Source organism: Rattus norvegicus, chromosome 5 (assembly GCF_036323735.1).
Source record: "Rattus norvegicus strain BN/NHsdMcwi chromosome 5, GRCr8, whole genome shotgun sequence".
In the NCBI taxonomy this organism is placed as follows: domain Eukaryota; kingdom Metazoa; phylum Chordata; class Mammalia; order Rodentia; family Muridae; genus Rattus; species Rattus norvegicus.
The window spans coordinates 120,848,605-120,867,118 of NC_086023.1; the positions used below are offsets into that span (position 1 = coordinate 120,848,605).

Here is an 18,514-nt window from a genome sequence, read left to right on the forward strand (position 1 = left end):
CTAAGACAGGTGGATTTGTCAGGTTATTTTGTCACAACAACAAAATAGCTAGTAAAACCCAAAGCAAACCAGCTTTAAAAACAAATGGTATTGGAAATTGAAAGTTAATTCTCACAATAAGGATGACAGGGCTGTTCTTGCTCCCCTGTTGGAAGACTTAGATGTAGAGTTGTCCTTGGCATTTGGAGAGGTTGCACAATGAAAACTGTGCTGTTTTAAATGATAGCAGCACTTGGAGAGGTACAATGCTCACAGTCTGATAGCTACATGGTCACCAAGACCAACTAAGGGAGGACGGAATTATCCATCCTGTGGGATTCTCCCTTTCTTACCTCTTTGTGCATTTGCTCTGAACCACATAGGACTCTGCTTTGTTTGAACCCGGGTGGATTGAATGCTTACAAGCTGTCCCACTGTGCTCCCTAAGGAGAAGAGGCACTTTGGAGAGTAGCTCCCTTGTGATTTGTGGATTGCTCTGCGGTATTTTGATTGGAGGCTTTCTTACCAAAGTTCTTAAAATATTTATGTTCATTAGTGAAAACAGATAAATTGATATAACTAAAATTTAATTCTAACAAATATGATCATTATATTTCATTGATTTGCACCTCACATGTTTGTTTTTGGTTTTTGGTTTTTATGGTTTTTTTTTGTTTTGTTTTGTTTTGTTTTGTTTTCTTGAGGCAGGGTTTCCCTGTCTCAACTATGCAGCCCAGGGTGGCCCTGAATGTATGGTCCACCTGTCTCTGTCTCATATGTGCTGAGATTCTAGGCACGTGCCCAGCCAGCTATGTCATAGTTTTTTATTTCAAACATTTTATTGTTTGATGCTTAAATAGCTTAGGTAGGTAGCTTTTAAAATTGTTTGATCTAGATTGAAGGTTAAAATACTTATCCAAGCTCAGAATCGTGTTATCTTTTCATTTGATATTATCTATCAAAATTGTATATGGCATTATATACATTCATGGGTTCTTTGAAGCTAGCCAATGATTTTATTATCTCCTTTTTTAAAAATTATACCGATTTAGTGTGTGTGTATGTGTGTGTGTGCGTCAAGTTAAGAAGGGGTCAGTTTTGCTGGGTAGTTTTATGTTAACTTGACACACACTAAAGTCACACACACACACATGAGACCGAAGGACAGTTGTGGCTGTTAATCACAGTTGTCTCTTCTCCTACCATCCAGGTCCTGGGATGAACTCACTCAGCCGGGTTGGCATTGCAGAGCCACGCCACGGTCTTAATTGACCATAGTGATATGAAAAGGATGTGGAAAAGCTGGTTTCCTTCAGGCATTTTGGCATCTTTTACTGTACTTTCAGTTTTTCAGGTCTTTGAGATCTTTCTGGGGGGAAAGTTCTCGTAATCTCATTTTAACTTCATTGAGGATTTTCATAAAACTTTCAATTGTTTTTGAGGGGGTTCAAATTTGTGTGTTAGAAAGTGCTACCGCAAACAAAATCCCTCAGAATAGGGTGGAGCTTACAGTGGAATTCCTAATATAATTGCCAAACTTTTTATTTGAGCAACTAGCCATGAAATTGGTTCAGTGGAGCATCAGCATTTAAAAAAAATAATTAGAGTTGAAAACTCAGAGTGGAGGGATGGCTCAGTGGTTAAGAATGTGTTCTGAACAATCACAAGGACCTGAGTTTGAATCCCAGCACCCACATACCAAGCTAGGCATGTCTCGCATGCTCTGGTAAGGGCAGCTCTGAGTAGGACTAACCTGGAGTAGAGGGATACAGTAGCCTTGCTGGCTGCAGCCTCTCTGAGAGAACGAGCTCTGGGTTGAGGGCATGGAGTCCACCTCAAAGGGATTAGGCAGAGACTAGTGGAGGATGCTGCTGCCGTCCTCTAGCCACTGTGTGCACTTACATGCCTGCCTGCCTACCTACCTACCTACACACACACACACACACACACACACACACAGAGAGAGAGAGAGAGAGAGAGAGAGAGAGACAGAGACAGAGACAGAGAGAGAGAGACAGAGAGAGAGAGAGACAGAGAGAGAGAGACAGAGAGAGAGAGAGAGAGAGAGAGAGAGAGAGAGAGAGAGAGAGAGAGAGAGAGAGAGAGAATGAGTAGTTTCTAAACAATAATCAAAGGGGTCAGGTTTGGTGGTGCATTCTGGAGGCAGAGGCAACTGGATCTCTGAGTTTGAAGTCAGCTTGGTCTGTATAGTGAGTTCCAGACCAACAGTAGCTAGATGGTGAGACTCTGTCTCGAAAAGTGGAGTGGGGTGGGAGGGGGTGTTACACGTAATAGGGTATATTTTGTGATGACTTTGCTTCAGAAGAAGATTGCACATTTGTATAGACTTAGGCATAAGGTGTATTCCTTACCCTTGGGTCACAGCAGAGATGGTGAAAGCACTGACCTCAGACCTTGCTGGTCCCTCTGTTGTCTTTCAGCCTTTGTTACCTTGTTGAATGGGGAGCAAGCACAGAGTGCAATTCAGAGGTTCCATCAGTTTTCTTTCCGAGGCAGAGAGCTGACAGTGCAGCTGCAGCCCACAGACGCTCTGTTGTGCATCACCAACCTGCCCGTCTCGTTCACGTTAGAAGAGTTTGAAGAACTCGTCCGTGCCTATGGCAATATCGAGAGGTGTTTTTTGGTCTACAGTGAAGTGACCGGCCACTCCAAAGGCTATGGGTTTGTGGAGTACATGAAGAAGGACTTTGCTGCCAAGGCCAGACTGGAGCTACTGGGCAGGCAGATGGGAGCCTCGGCCCTCTTCGCACAGTGGATGGATGTTAATCTCTTGGCCTCGGAGCTCATCCATTCTAAGTGCCTTTGTATAGATAAACTCCCCAGTGACTACAGCGATTCAGAAGAGCTCTTGCAACTTTTTTCTAGTATCCATAAACCTGTGTTTTGCCAGGTATGTATTTTTTAAGAGCTGATTTGAGATACTTAAAAATAGCTGTATTCATATCTGATCAATGCCTATATCTGTAACCTGTTAATCTGTTGCACCCATTGGAACATTACTGTGACAGTTTCGATTCTGCCTTGGTCTATGATGAGGACTCTAAGGAGGTTTTAAGTTGTTCCCTTCTGTCCATGGGCAAACTCGGTTGCTTTGTTTACAATATCATAGCAAATCCATTGCTTACTCCCTCTCTCATTCCCCCAGTCATTCAGTCACTCATCCATCAACCCATTCTTTTCTCCAAGTCATGTTCACCACTGTCTCTGGGGAAGACCAGTGCTAGGTTATATCAGAGATGTGGAGAGTAGAGTGCTGTATGTCAGTGCTTCACTGCCAGGGGCCAGCCTCGGCTTGGGTGGGGGTCCTGAGGAAGGGGTGCTTGGGAGCAGTGAAAGAATGACTCAGAATCAGTTGTGGGGACCAAAGTCGGAAATCCTGTTAGAGAAATTCTAAAAGCTATGTTCACTCTCTAAGCTGTTCTCTCTGTCTTGCAGACAAAAGCCCACTCTTTTATTTTCATATCAATTCAGTCATTTACTTCAGGTTCCCTTTTGCTTATCCCTTGAAATCAGTATTTTATGACCTTAGCCCCTTGACTCTTAAAGATACCAAGTTAAAAAAAAAATTTAACATGGCTAATGAATTCAGAGATCTGCCCGACTTTGTAAGTACAAACAGTATGCTAGCTGGGTGGGATCTCAATCTAAGGTCAACATTCCCACCACACCTGGGCCTAAACTCACTCTGTTCCAGGCTGACCTTGAACTTGGGAGTCAGTCTGCCTTTGTAAGCACAAACAATAAACTTAGCTGGGTGGGATCTTGCTTTGAGATCACTACTCCCCAAATCTCTTTTCCTTCCTTAATACCTTTTGACAAGCTGGCTCATAGTGCAGCTGCCTTTGTTTGTTTGTAATTTTGTTTGTTTGTTTGTTTGTTTTTAGATCTGTGAATTCATGTAATTCATATTGCATCCTTATATTAAGAAATCCTGTTTATATACCTTTGAACTCGTGTTTTTAGAGTTCTTTCCCACAGCCTTCAGGGCTGTCCTGAAGGTCACAGCATTAACTATTTTGCTAAGGTCATTAGATACACCTTCATCACCCAGACTTGAGCTGTCTCTGATTATCATAGAGTCATTAACCTTGGCACAGAGGACATTCCCCAATAACCTTAGCAGGGAGAATATTTCCTAAAGGAGGAACATAAAGTAAATTATGTTCATTATTATATAAACAAGTCTTATGCCTAGAAACCATCAGCACTTGTGGAGGCCCATGACCAGCTGGACCTCTGCTCCAGGGGTGGGAACAGTGTTACCCATACCTTCTGTATGACCATGCAGGGCTCAGCACTTCAGTTTTGTAAGTGAGAGTGACAAGTGAACAAATATTTGCCAGTCCTCTATGAAAAGTGTCTTACTGGAGAATATTGAACTGGGATAAAGGTTAAGATGAACGCCCATTTCTGTCTGGATGGGATTGTGATGGAGGAGGCATGCAGAGAAGATCCTGGCTATACGGGTGAGGATTTCCAAGCACCTTATCACAGTAAATGCATTCTAATAACTGCACAGAGACCTGCTGTATGACACCCCACCTTGCAGCTCTCTGACAGCAACAGACCAGTTCTCTGTTTCCTTCATGTCCTCCTTTTTACCCCCTCCCTCACGTCCATGCTTCCTGTCTTAACTCCCTCCCTTTTCTCCTTCTCTCCCAGCAGTTGTCAAATTCTCAGTGAAATTTTGGAGTTGGATTGTGCATGTGTATGTATATAATGCACAAGTGTATGTTTAAATGGATAAATAAAGTTATATGCATTTGTTATACCTAGCATGATGCTGTGAAATGTGCACACATAGAAGGGAGCCTAAAGCCAGCCAACTGACCAAGCATTATCTCACAGAGCCATCTTCTGTGATGGGAACACTCCCTATCCACACTCAGAATGCCTTGGGAACATAGTGTATTGTTAATTGTGATGGAGCATATTTTGTGTTAGATCTCCCGAACTTAGGTTTTCCTATCAACCTTAAATTTTATACCTTGTAACAAACCTTTCTACTGGTGACTCCATTGTCCACTGCTGAACACCATCTGCTCCTTACTTTCTAGAAGATTGTCCTTTCCAGATTCTGCACATGTGAGTGAGATTGGGTGGCAGTATGCATATTTTAGACTTTCATATGAATGGCTCCATCTTGCTTTTTCTCACATCGTTGTTCTTCCCATCCCAGTGGTGAAACATTAAAGACTTTTATTAAATTACAATATTCTGTAACAAACCTTTGACCCACCCTTCTCAGTTACTGGAAGCAGATTGGTCTAGTGATGTCCCGATATTATTGAATACCAAGATTTACATAGTGCTGTCATCCTGTGTCTATCCTTAAATCTCCATGGTGTATCAGAGATCTTTAGAACAAGAGCCCAAGAGTCAGTGGAAACCTTACACATCACCTTGTCTAGCTATACAGTGGTAAACTCTGTTTCTACTATTCTGATGAGTGACCCTTAACTCCTACTAAAATGCTTCAAAAGAATGGAAACTTCTTTGTGTAGTTCTGGTATTGAGCTGAGTGTCCACTCCAACCCTGCCGATGTAGTTTTAAAGAGATTTGTTTAGGAGGCCTTCGGGTGGAATGCTTTAGGTAAGAGTGAATGTCATCTCACTGAAACAACTTCAGGTGTGGTTTTAAAGCTTCAGACATATATTAAAGTGGCATCTCCATGGCTCCTTACCCATGGGTCTGTCACGTTCAGGCTCTTGTCCCTGGTAAGCTATCAGAGGGTCCCCTGGCTGGAGACACACTCTCTTGCAGTCAAGGGACCAGAGGGACAGCTGGCTTCAGCAGCTCTGATCTGAAGATCTGGTTTCAATTATAGGAGGAATTGAGTTCTTAGAGGAATACTTGGAAGAGGTAGGTATTTTTCCTTTGCCCTACACATTTGGAAAAAGCTTTCTGGAGAAAAATACAATTTAGGAGAGTTTAAAGGAGTAAAGATCTTGAAGGGGAGAGAAATGGAAACTTGGCCTAAGTATAACAGCGAAGTAAAAGTTACGCTGTCTGTGTGTTTGTTTGAGACAGGGTTTTCTCTGTGTAGCCCTGGATGTCCTGGGACTCACAAATGTTCATCTGCCTCTGCCTCTCAAGTGCTGAGGTTAAAGGTATGCACCACCACCACCCAGCAAAAGTTAAGCTTTTAAGATAAACAAACAAACAAACAAAAAACTATGAAGGACTCAGAAAGCATTTATTTGTAATGTTAACATGAGCTATAAAACCCACATAATAGGGTTGTGTGTTTGTGACTTCTCAAAGACACAAGCTTGATTTTTGTCACCTCTGTCACCTTGGAGTGTGTATTAAGATGCATCAGATGTGTTTGAATCTCGGAACCGTGTGGTAGTGATGTATTCCTTCTTCCCTCTGCTCTTCATGCAAGCCTGTAGAGCCAGGACTTTACTGTCATCCTGCACACTCCTGCCTGCAGGTGGGTGACAGAAGGAGACCCAGGTCCATGTGTGGCAGCTCGTTAGCCCACACTCTAAAGGGAAGGCTGTGTGCTGCCAGTGATGGAGTGTCCAACCGAGGCATGGCTTTCATAAATAAGACTTATTTTTTGGTTTGACCGGATTCCTGGGATTTGCTTAATGTGTTGAACTAGAAGTTGACCGTGGCTCCTCCCACCTCTCTTCATTTGCTGGCACCATTTGTCATTGGATGACATATGGATGACATAATCAGTGTTTCATTACTCACGAATCTGGTGTCATGCTTTGGAGAAAGCTTTAATATAATTATTTACCTGTTTACCTTTTTCTGTTAATTGATAATTACGTCTGTTTCTTAAGTAGGAAATTATTGACTGTTAAATTAGAAGAAGAAAATAATTGGATCGAAATCCTTATCTTTGAGAACAACTGTGTCTAAGCCAGTTGGAGAAGAAACTTAATATTGTCGCCGGTACAGGCTGAGGGCCTAGCTGTTGAAGTTGGAAACGATTACTGTAAACAAATGATCATAAGTCAATTTCCAAATCTCTTATTTAATGTGTTGTGTGGTATCAGCTTGCACAGGATGAAGGAAGTCACGGTGGTGGCTTTGCAGTGGTTGAATATAGCACAGCGGAGCACGCTGAGGAGGTCCAGCAGGTGGCAGATGGCATCACCATCAAGGGGAGCCAAGTTCAACTGTCCTTCTGTGCCCCAGGAGCACCAGGGCGAAGCACTCTCGCAGCCCTCATAGCGGCTCAGCGCGCGGTGAGTGGCTTGCTGCTTAGACAATCGGGAGACTATCGTGGCCTTCCAAGTCTAGATACAGTTAGTAGTCACTCCCTGGGCTATTGTAGTTTCCATACGCTGAAGACATCCATGTTTTTAAACCGTAAGTGTATTGTTTAAAAAGCTGGCCAAGCGGTATAAGTCAAACCAAGCCAGAAGTTGAGAGAGCGAGAGAGAATTTATGAAAATGTAGTCATCTCGAGTAATTTGTGTGTGTGAGGTTTATGTGCAGATGTGCAAGTAATGTATGTGTTTACATATGGAAGCCCAAGGCTGTGCCAGGGTTTCCTTGATCTCTCTCCACTTTATTTATGGAGGCAAGGCTTTCACTGAATCCAGAGCTCACCCATTCCAGCAAGTCTAGCAGCCTGCCCTGGGGCTCCCTGCGTGCTTCCCAAGTGCTGGGAGTACAGTCGGCAATCGAAGCTGCCTAGCTTTTACAGCCTCCCAGAAGTGGGACCCAAGCTTTGGTCTTTACACCCTAGGCACTTTACCTCCCCAGCCACTATCCACAGTCATTTTTGAAAGAATTTCATTCAGCAAACATTTTAGTCACTGTGAGCTTTAAGTCTCAAGTGCCATGCTGGTTTCCCTAGACGTTTTCAGAACATAGATTCCTACAGTGTAGTGTTCAGCTTCCAAGCAGAGGAAAATGTCCACCTCTTCTGTTCACCTGGCGCCAGACACTTGCCCCTTTCCTGTGACTTGTTCTAGCTGGAAGGCCCCTTAGATATGGACTACACCTTCACAGTTTTCGTGTCAGCCCAGTACGTATTTGATGGTTCAGTGAAGGAAGTGGGGAGGCATAGGCTTTCGAGAGGATCAGAACAAACTTCATGATGAAGATGACATTTGAGTGTGACATTAAGGAACGGGTGAGGCACTGACATGTGTTGATGGGGGTGGAGGATAGGATTGCCAAGGGAACACAGTTTTTGTGTGAGACAGAATCCTATTAAAATTACTCATTGTTTATCTGAACTCCGGGTTTCACTGAACATCCTGTGTTCTTCATTAAATCTGGTGACCCAAAGGAGGCAGGCTGAGTAGTCCCTAAAGGCTGAGCTGGGTTAAATGTTTGGAGAGAGAGCTAAGTGGTCAGGTTGAACCATGAGTGGAGAGCTATGGCCAGGTGCTAGGTTGATGCTAAAGTTAAGGCTGTGGCATAGTCAGAGGACTTAGGTTGAATTTGGCATGGGGAACTCACAAGATGTATGAATGAGAGAGCTACAGGTGACTGTCAGGCCATGGAAAAGTCAGCCCTAAGTAGATGAGCAGGAAAGCAGAGGAGGTGGTCTGGGCCTGGATGGGGGGTGGGGGGCAGCTGTTGCTGCCCGAGTTCACCTCTGACCCTGGATCCTTTGTCTCTCTGTTTCCAGAGTTAGCATCCTTGGCTTCTTACTCTCAAAGGTCACTACTTTAGCCATTTCTTCACTGTCATCAGTTTTGTTTCCTCTGCTCACCTTGTAACCCAATTGGAATTGCAGAGTTTACAATTCTCAACCACTGACCCCCACAGGCCTTAGCTTGCCTGTCATCCTTTGTTTCCTGCTTTCTCCTGCAGCCATCTAAAACTTGTCCTTGTGCCTTGTGCCTGCTCTTGTCTCTGAGATGATCGTGGTGCCTGTGAAGATCAGGTATCACAGTCAGGCATCCATCTTTTTTCCCCTCACTACTAACTTCCTTTTCAGCACGCACAAGCACTTACTCAGTGCCCAGAATGTACGTGTAAAGAATGTCCCTTTCCTGTTCAGAGGAAGAGCCATGCCTCCTCTCGGTCATGCTGGGCTCCTGGCAGTGTCCCCAGCTGGGGGCTCCTGACCCTCTGTCTCTCCCTAGTTTTGCCTGTTTAACTAGTCCCTTCCCAGCTGCCATAAATATCTTGTGTTTCTCTTGGGGGAGAACATTAGATAGTGATTTTACAACCACTGTTACATTAACAGGGCCCCTTGGCACCAGTTCCTAATCTTCCATCTGCTCTCCACCCCATGCACATAGTGTCCACCTCCTCCTTCAAGTAAGTTGCTCTCATGAAGGGATTTCTGTGTGAGTATATGTGTTTATATTTGTCCACGTGTGTGCATGCGTGTAGAGGCCAAAGGTCAACATTAGCTGTCTTCCTCAATCCCCAGTCACTCTCTACATTACTTTTGAGACAGGATCTCTCACTGAACCTGGACCCTGCCTATTGAGCTAGACTGCCTGGCCAGCAAGCCCCTGTGGGTGACGCTGGCTTCCTCCTTCCCAGCACTGGGGTTACAGGTGTATGCCATCATTCCTAGTCTTTTCTGGTCCTCATGCTTACATGACAGGCACTTTCTTGCCCAGGCCACCTTCCCAGCCCCATCAGGCATTTCTACTATGCAGATCTGTTAAGTGATCTGCAGTGTTGGACTGTGAGATCTGTAATATTTAAAACCTCTTCGACCGTGAATCCTGCCAGGCCTAAGTTTTCCTGTCTATTCTTGCCTGAGTTGATCGTGCCCGTGAAGGTTGACATCAGTGGGTTCTGAACTCAGTTCTCTCTCTCTCTCTCTCTCTCTCTCTCTCTCTCTCTCTCTCTCTCTTCCCCTCATGGACTCCCATTTCCTCAGTTACTACTCACTAATGGTAAATTCCGTGCCTGTGTTGGTGGATCAGTAAACCTGTGTCTCCAGGGACAGGAACAAACTGAGACAGCTAATGCCGCTATGTTAAGTCAACAGCCCAGCCTTAGCATTTTTTTTTTTTTTTTTTTGAGCTGGGGACTGAACCCAGGGCCTTGCGCTTGCTAGGCAAGTGCTCTACCACTGAGCTAAATCCCCAACTCCAGCCTTAGCATTTCTAAAGGAAGTCACTTTCCTCTTAATGCTTACTTTTCAGTGCTGTCATAACCAGATATGGTTATTATGGTGCACCACAGACCCGGCAATTCGTCTCTGGCCTCCCTCCTCACCTCCAGTACAGCTGTCCCTATTCACCTGCGTGATCAGGGTGACACCCCCCCACACACAGTCCCCATGCCATTAACTTCCTGTCTTCTAGCCCATGGGGCACACATGTGATCCCTTTTTCCTTAGGCTGGGTCACATCACTCTCCCTTCTTGTCCATGAGTGGTGAATCTTGGAGTGGTGCATGAGACCTTCATAAACAGGTAGCAAGGACAGCGAGAAAGCTTTAATTTTTGGTTTTTTTTAAACTTTAAAAGCAAGTTGTTAAGAAAAGTGCGTTTTATGGGCTCTTGGTATGTTTTTTTTTTTTAAATCAAGTTTCTGAAATTAGAAATTTGAAGAAAAAAAAAACAAGCAGGCAAAGTTTTTCTGCAACAATTCAGATAACTGTGTGACTTATCCTCTAGTTGACTGACACGATGTCTTATTTTGCTTTCTGTTGCTGTGATAAACTCTGTGGCTTGAAGAGGAAAGGGCGTCTTTGGTATAGTGTGCAGTCTGTCACTGAGGAAGTGGGCAGGGACTTGAACAGGAACCCGGAGGCAGGCTCTGAAGTCGAGGCCATACATTGTGCTGCTTGCTGACTTGCTGTCTGTGGCTTGCTCAGCCTGCTTTCTTATCCACTCAGGACCCAGCAGCCCAGAGGTGGCTACTGCCCACAGTGGACCGGACCCTCCCTCATAAATCAGTAATCGAGAAAATGCCCTACACACTTGCCCACAGGCCTACGAGATGGAGGTGTTTTTTTAACTGAGGCTCCTCCTCTCAGAAGATTCCACATTGTATCAAGCTGAAGGAAAAACACACAGGTGGTAAATTACAATGATAGATTTGTTTCATGGAAGGCATCCTTTTAGTTAAAACAATTTTAGTGTAAAAAAATAATTGGTTTCACTATGACATTTCACACACGCATGCCATTGTGCCTTGATCACCTTCAACACCTGTGCATGTCCCCTCCATGCGTCCCCACACAGTTCTCTCTGCCTTCATCTCATTCCATCATGTGTGTTTAAATCTAGATCTCCATATTTGGAGTATTCCAAATATTCCAACGTGCAGTGTTCTTTCTTTGTCCCCTCTGCCCCTCCTCTCTCCCTTCAGTGTACCCCTCCCATGGTCCACCTCTACTCACTCCATGTTTTCGATATAACCCCCATTGGTCACCCCCACCCCGGCCCAGACATTGTTCAATTTGATTTAATAATATTTTTATGGGACATAGCTTTGGAGATGTGCTCAAAAGAGGCAGGCACTTAATTTTGAAAACATGATCACTACTTAATTTTGGAATTGAGACAAGACTAACCTCACTGTCATTAGATGGCTTCCGCATCTTCTCTCTCCCCTTCTCTCTAGTTCAGGATCAGTCTGCATAATGCAGGACTGTCTACTTGGAGAAGCTGAGTGTGTCTCTGCGAGGCCCACTGCAGAGGGCTCCTGGATGACCTCTGAGCGCTGTCTGTGGAGATTCTGTTTCCATGTTTGTTTCTGTGGTGCCCGTGACTGCTACACGAGACCATCTCTCCTGGTTACATTTTCACCATTTGATATATTCAGACCATGGCGTCTTAGCACTTTAAGATGTTGCGTACTTCTTCATTTCCACTCTGTGTAGTTTGTGTTTTCTGTTTTCTCTTCAGCAGCCTCAGGAAAGAGTTTTCTATTTTGTCCTTTTCGAAATACCAGCTTTTGTTTTCTCGTTGTTCCTCAGATTTTCCTCTTTTGCTCATTTCTGCCTTTATATTTTTCTCATTTCTGCTTTGCATTTTTACTCTCCCCTTTTTGTTGATGGTGGGGGTGGTGAGGCTAATTTTCTTTCCATACTTCTTGATGTCAACACTTAATTCTTATTTTCTGGGTTTGCTTGGTGCTGGGACTTGACCTCAGGGTCTAATGTTTGATGGGTAGGTACTCTGCCACTGAGTTACATCCCAAGCCCCTAGTCTTCTTTCTCTTTTTAAAGCTTTATTTATATGAATACACTGTAGCTGTCTTCAGGCACACCAGAAGAGGACATCAGATCCCATTACAATCACCATGTGGTTGCTGAGAATTGAACTCAGGACCTCTGGAAGATCAGTCAGTGCCCTTAACTGCTGAGCCATCTCTCCACCCCTCCTCCCTTTTAAAATCTTATTTTATGTTAAGTACATTTATAGACCAGCATTGGGGAGCCTAAAACAAAAGAATTGTCATGAGTGAGGGCCAACCTGGACTACATAGTGAGCTCCTAACAAGCTAGGACTGTAGAACAAAGCTGTCTCAAAAAAACAAAACAAAACAAAACAAAAAATCCACCCAAAAAAACCCCACAATACATAAATAATACATTATGGGTTTACTTCTAACAAATATTATATTTATATGTCACAAATTTTGAGGTATGGATTTTCAATTTTTGTAGTTTTTAAATTAAAACATTAATTTACTTTATCACATGACGGTTTTGTCCTCTTGTATGTATGTGCCCCATGTCCATTGCCTGGTCCCCGAGGATGCCAGAAGAGGGAGTCACCATCTGGGTGGGAATCAAACCCCATCCTCTGGGAGAGCAGCCAGTGCTCTTAACCACTAAACCATACCTCCAGCCCCCTATTTGAGTTTTTAATTAGCATAGAAGAAACTGTTTGTGACAAATATTTTCAAGTGTGTGTACCATCATACTTTGTTCATATTTGCCCCTGTGAGCCCTCTTCTTTTCTGACTGACTCTGCTTCCTCCCCCAAATTGTCACTCTCGTGTGTGTGTTTGTGTGTGTGTTTGTGTGTGTGTGTTTGTGTGTGTGGTGTGATGTGTGTGTGTGATGTGTCTGTGTGTGTGTGTAGTGTGTGGCATGTGTGGTGTGTGGTCTGTGTGTGTGTAGTGTATGGCATGTGTGTGTGTGTGTGTGTGTGTGTAGTGTGTGGCATGTGTGATGTGTGTGTGTGGTGTGTGGCATGTGTGATGTGTGTGTGTGGTGTGTGTGGTGTGTGTGTATGTGTGATGTGTGTGTGTGGCATGTGTGATGTGTGTGTGTGGCATGTGTGATGTGTGTGTGTGGCATGTGTGATGTGTGTGTGGCATGTGTGATGTGTGTGTGTGGTGTGTGTGTATATGTTTTTGTAGTTCTTTATGGATTATAGATATCACTCGTCTAATATGTTAAAAGCACTCCCTGTTCTGAGAAACATCTAATCATTTTCGTGGCTGTTTCCTTAGTCTTGCAGGAGCTTTTGAACTCAGTGCAATCTTATCTCACGTGTCCATTCTGGGAGCTCTGTTAATTCCTTTCCAGAAACTTCTTTCCTATGTCTATTTTGTATTTTCTCTTTTTTCCCCTAGCAATGTCTAAGTTTCAGGTCTTAAATTAAGGCTTTTCATCCATTTTGAGTTGTTTTTGTGCTTACTGAGAGAGAAGGGCCCAGCTTCATTCTTTTGCACGTTGATACCCTGTTTTCCCAACACCATTTGTAAGGAACTGTCTTTTTCTCCGTATGTTTTCAACAGCTTTCTCAGAGATAAGGGCTGTAACCCCTGGGCTGGTTTCTGGATTGTCTACTCCGTTCTCTTGGTTTATGGCCTGTTAGATGCCAGTGCTGAGATGTGTAGCTTTGGTTACTGAGATGAGCCATTGTGATGCTTCTGCTTCTGGCCACTTTGTCATTTTGCATCTTTTCTACTTCCTTATGAATTTTATGGTGATTTTTCTTCTCTAATTCTGTGAAGAATGCCATCAAGATTTCGATTGGGATAGCCCTGAATGTTAGGTTGTTTTTAGTAACATGCTTACCTTCACATAAGTAATTCCTCCAGTCCAGGAGTGTGGAAGGTCTGTATCTCCTAGTGCCTTCAGTTTCTTTCTCTGATGTCTTACAGTTTCAACTTGAAGTTCGTTCCTGGGTGTTTTTAAAGGTATTTTTAATAGCATTTATTTCCTGATTTCTTTCTTGGCAAGTTCGTTACTGATACATTAAGGTACAGATTTATATATGTTGCATATCCTGCCACTTGGCTAAAGGCACTTATCACATATAGTTCTCTGCTAAGTATCTGGAGGATCCTAAAGAATAGAAACTGTACATACAAATAAGAATACCTTAGCTCCATCCTTTCGTATTTGAATCACTTTCATTTCTTGTTGCTTTAGCTAAGACTTTGGGCACTCTGCTTAAGAGTGAGTGGACAGCCTAGTCTCCTGGTTTCAGAGGAAATGCTTTTGGATAGTTTTTCATGGTTAGTGTATGGGTTTCTCATATAGCCCCTTACTGTGTCATAGCACATCCCTACTGTTTCCCTAGTATCGTTGGGGCTTTCTTTTATCATTGGGATGCAGACCTGTGACTGAGGCCTTTCCTGGGTCAATTGAATAGTGATATGATTTCTGTCCTAACGCATAGTTATGCGGGCTGTATTATATTTCTGGATTTGCATATGTTGAACCATCCATGCATCCCTGGAGTGAAGCCATCTCTGTCACGGTGTATGATATTCTTAATGTGTTCTTGAATTTGGATTGAAGATGTTTTTATTGAGTGTTTTTATACCTGTGTTCTTTCGGGAAATGAGTCAGGACTTGTGTTGTTTTTCCCTTCCTTGGTTTTGGTATCAGGTTAATGCTGACCTTAGGAGAGTTAGGTAGTGGTCTCGCTCACTTTGCTTTATGGGAAATTGAGGAACACTGGTGTCAGCTGGCTTGGTGGGCTTGAGCAGTACTCTAGTGGTAGGTTTTTCTTTGTTAGGAGACTCTGTATTACTACTTGAGCCTTGTTGTTTCGTTATCTTTCTCTACTATTCATATCTTACTGTTTTTCCTATTGATCATAGGTGTCTAGGAATTTATATGTTTCCTACAATTGCCATTTTTAAAAATATAAAATTCAAAAATATTCTTTTATGATGCTCTGTATTTCCTTGTACTCATTTACAATGAAATTGTAAATCTTTACCTCTAGGTGTATTAATTGGGCCTTTTCCCTCTCATTAGTTCAGGTTAATTCGGGTTAATTATTTCAGGTAATCATACTTTTTCAAAGAACCTACTCTTTGGTACTTGTCACTCCTTCAGCTCCTAATTAATGAATTTCATTCATTAATTTCTGCCCTGATCATATTCCTGTGATCTACTGCTTTGGGGTTTGCCTTGTTTGGTTTTTTTCTAAGACATTGAGGCACATAATCCTTCCAACTGATTGGGACACAAGATCCTGTCTGATCTGTTATTTTTCAGTGTAAAGACTTGTAACTATACATTTTTCTAGCTGTAGCCCAAAAGCTCTGGTAAATCATGTTTTTATTTTTATTATTATTATTTTTAGAAACTTAAAATTTCCTTTCTGGTTTTTGTCATTGACCATTCTCCTTTATTCAAGATGTCCAGTCTCCAGGTGTTGGTGTAGCATCTGTGATACCTCTTACTACTGATGTCTTGCTTCATTTTACTATGATTTAAGATACAAGAGGTTGCTCCGGTTCATTTGTACCTGTCGACAATGGCCCTAAGGCCCAAATGCAATCAGTTCTGGAGAACACTTTATGGACTCCTGAGAAGATAGCAGCTTTGGTGACTCTGTAGTTTCGTTAAGTCTCTTTGGTCTGTGGTGTAGTTTAACTCTGGGATTTCTTTGTTGACCTTTCAGTTTGAATGACCTATCTAAAGAGTAGGATACTAAATGACACAGTTATTGTACCAGGCCCTATCTGACCTTTAATGAGATTGGGAGCCCCGGTGTGTGATGCATGGGCATTTGCAATTGTCTTCATGAATTGTTGCTTTTATTAGTACATAATGGCCTCCCTTATCTATTTTTATTAGGTTTCCAGTGTATTCATCAGACAATCCAATAACTGCCGGTTCATTTTCCAGTTGTTTTGCTTCAGCCTTTGACTCCTAGTCTGTTGGTGTCTTTGCCAGGGAGGTGTGTTTCTTGGTGATGACAGCTAGTTGAATTTTGTTTTTCTGCCGGTCAGCTAATCTGTATGTCTTTAAGATGAGTTGAGGCCATTTACTTACACTCTAGGTTGGTGTTGAGGATGTAATTGTGTTGGTTGGGTTATTGTTCTTTTCTTTCTCCCTGTGAATATTACAGTTTGCTTAGCTTACTTGTGTTGGGATGAGACCTTCCTTCCTAACTCTGTACATCTTCTCTCATGAAATTTATCTTTTCCTGAACTCTCATGATCGAGGCTTTCTCTTCAATGTTATAGGGTTCCTTTAAATGCCCTCCACAGGGCTAGCTGGATGACATCCCTCGATCTTGACAAACTCCAATTGTTTTTATCTTTGGAGTAAAATATCCCCCCCTTTTTTTTTCTAAGATTCATTTTATATATATGAGTACACTGTTGCTGTCTTCAGACACATCAGAAGAGGGCATCGGATCTCTTTACAGATGGTTGTGAGCCACCATGTGGTTGCTGGGAATTGAACTCAGGACCTCTGGAAGAGCAGTCAGTGCTCTTAACCGCTGAGCCATCTCTCCAGCCCCCAGAGCCTGTCTTTATTTTTTTTATCTTGACATTTCTTCTTCACATGGTCAGCTTTGAACCTGCCATACGGCTGTAGTTTGTGCTTGTCTTGGGTTGTCCTTATTTGTCAGTTTTTAAAAGGTGCCAGTTGTTGCACTATTGGTTGACAGTTTGTTCTCTATGTTCAGTCCGTGAAATAGCTTATTCCGTGCTTTCCTGTCAGCCTTCTGCTCTCCACAGCTGTCTTCCAGGGCTCTTCCCCATCTGGCAACTGTGGCAGGAGGGTTTCAGGCTCCCTTATTTGCACTCTTCCAGGCCCCGGGGCTGCTCAGTTTTAAACAGTAGAATATCTCTCACGGTGGCACTTGGGGAACTTCTCTCTGCTCCTGAGAAGGCTCATGGCAAAGGCACTGTATCAGCATGACAGGCAGCGGGAATTTAAGGCTTCGATACCATCGGGGCCTGTCCTGTGGGTAGGACTGCGGCTCTCTTTTCACTTGGGCCTCCTGTCTTACCTGTTGATGAGGTTTCTGCTTCACCTCTGCTGCTGGGAGCCGTGGGGCTGAAGCTGTACTGAGCGTGGCTATCTTTCTTCCTTTTTTGCCCTGCCTGTCTCTCCGCACTCTTCAAAAGAGCCTGTCGTTTTCTTACCTTGGCATTTCTTCTTCACATGGTCAGCTTCTAGCCATAGATTTTCAAGTTAATTTTCTCTTGGTGATTTCTGATTGTTCATGATTGGGAAACAACCTGTGTATTGACGTGGAGATAAGGTAACGTTGCGAGCTTTGTGTATTGTTATGTGGCCAATTTCTCTCGCATGTGCCATTCATGCTTGGAAATGGCTCAGACACTGTGCCCGATAGCTATAAAGTCGTGTGTGCACACACATGTGTGGGAATACACTACTTCTCTACCTTTTTTCTTTTCCTCATTTCTTTATCATTGTCATCTGTTAGTGTCCTAGAATCTTTTCTCTCTAATGGACAGCTTTTCTATTTCTACCTATTCTATAGTTGCTGCTCCAGATTTTGCAGTGTGTTCTTGATAGGCATCTGTTGGTGGCACACTGGCCGCTTTATCAGTACATGTGCCTTTGAAAGGACCCCTTTCTGATGTTACTCTGGCTTCAGCTTTCTTTGGCTTACGTTTGCTGTCCTTCATCTCAGCCTTTCTGTGTATGTTTTTTTATGTGTGTGTCTGATGGCTAACATTTAAAAAATCATATATGGAAGTCCATGTCTTTTTATGGGTGCATTTAAAGCATCTTTTAATGTGTGCTCTGACTTTTGTCCAGTTGGTGTTCTACATATCTTATTTCCTTGTGCTTTCTTTTGACTAACCGTTTTGCCTTTTTCCCATATTTCTAACTATTGGAACTCTCTTCTGCTTGCCAGCTGTGCATGTTGTCTTTTCATTTTTCTTTTTCTTTTCTTTGTTGTGTTTGTTTCAAGATGGTCTCACTATGTAGCCTTCATTGTCCAGGAGCTCACTATTTAGACCAGGCTGACCAGAAACGTAGAGACCCACCTGCTTCTGACTCCTCAGTGCTGGGATTGAAGGCGTGCACCTAACACCTGACAGTTTTTTCATTTTTAAAAATTATGTGGGGGTTGGGGATTTGGCTCAGTGGTAGAGCGCTTGCCTAGGAAGCGCAAGGTCCTGGGTTCAATCCCCAGCCCCGAAAAAAAGAAAAGAAAAAAAAATTATGTGTACCATAGGTGTTTTGCCTGATTTATGGCTGTGCACCACATGCATGCAGCGCTCATGGAGGCCAGAAGACGGGGTCAAGTCCTCTGGAACTAGAGTTGCAGACTGTTGTGAGCTGTCACGTAGGTGCTAGGGCTTGAAGCCCGGTCTTCTGGAAGAGTAGCAGCTAATGTTAACTGCAGTCATCTCTCCAGCCCCTTAT

General features: G+C 43.2%; 1 protein-coding gene across 5 annotated transcripts in view; it reads left to right on the forward strand.

Moving 5' to 3' along the window:
- Nucleotides 1-18,514, forward strand: part of Raver2 (ribonucleoprotein, PTB-binding 2) — a 101,475-nt gene that overhangs the window by 51,798 nt on the left and 31,163 nt on the right. For all 5 annotated transcript variants that reach the window (XM_063287969.1, XM_063287970.1, XM_039110292.2 and 2 more), the window contains 2 exons: nt 2,421-2,890; nt 7,015-7,206. In XM_063287969.1, coding sequence (XP_063144039.1) covers nt 2,675-2,890; nt 7,015-7,206 — 408 coding nt within the window. In that variant the 5' untranslated portion in view covers nt 2,421-2,674. The remainder of the gene's footprint in view (nt 1-2,420; nt 2,891-7,014; nt 7,207-18,514) is intronic.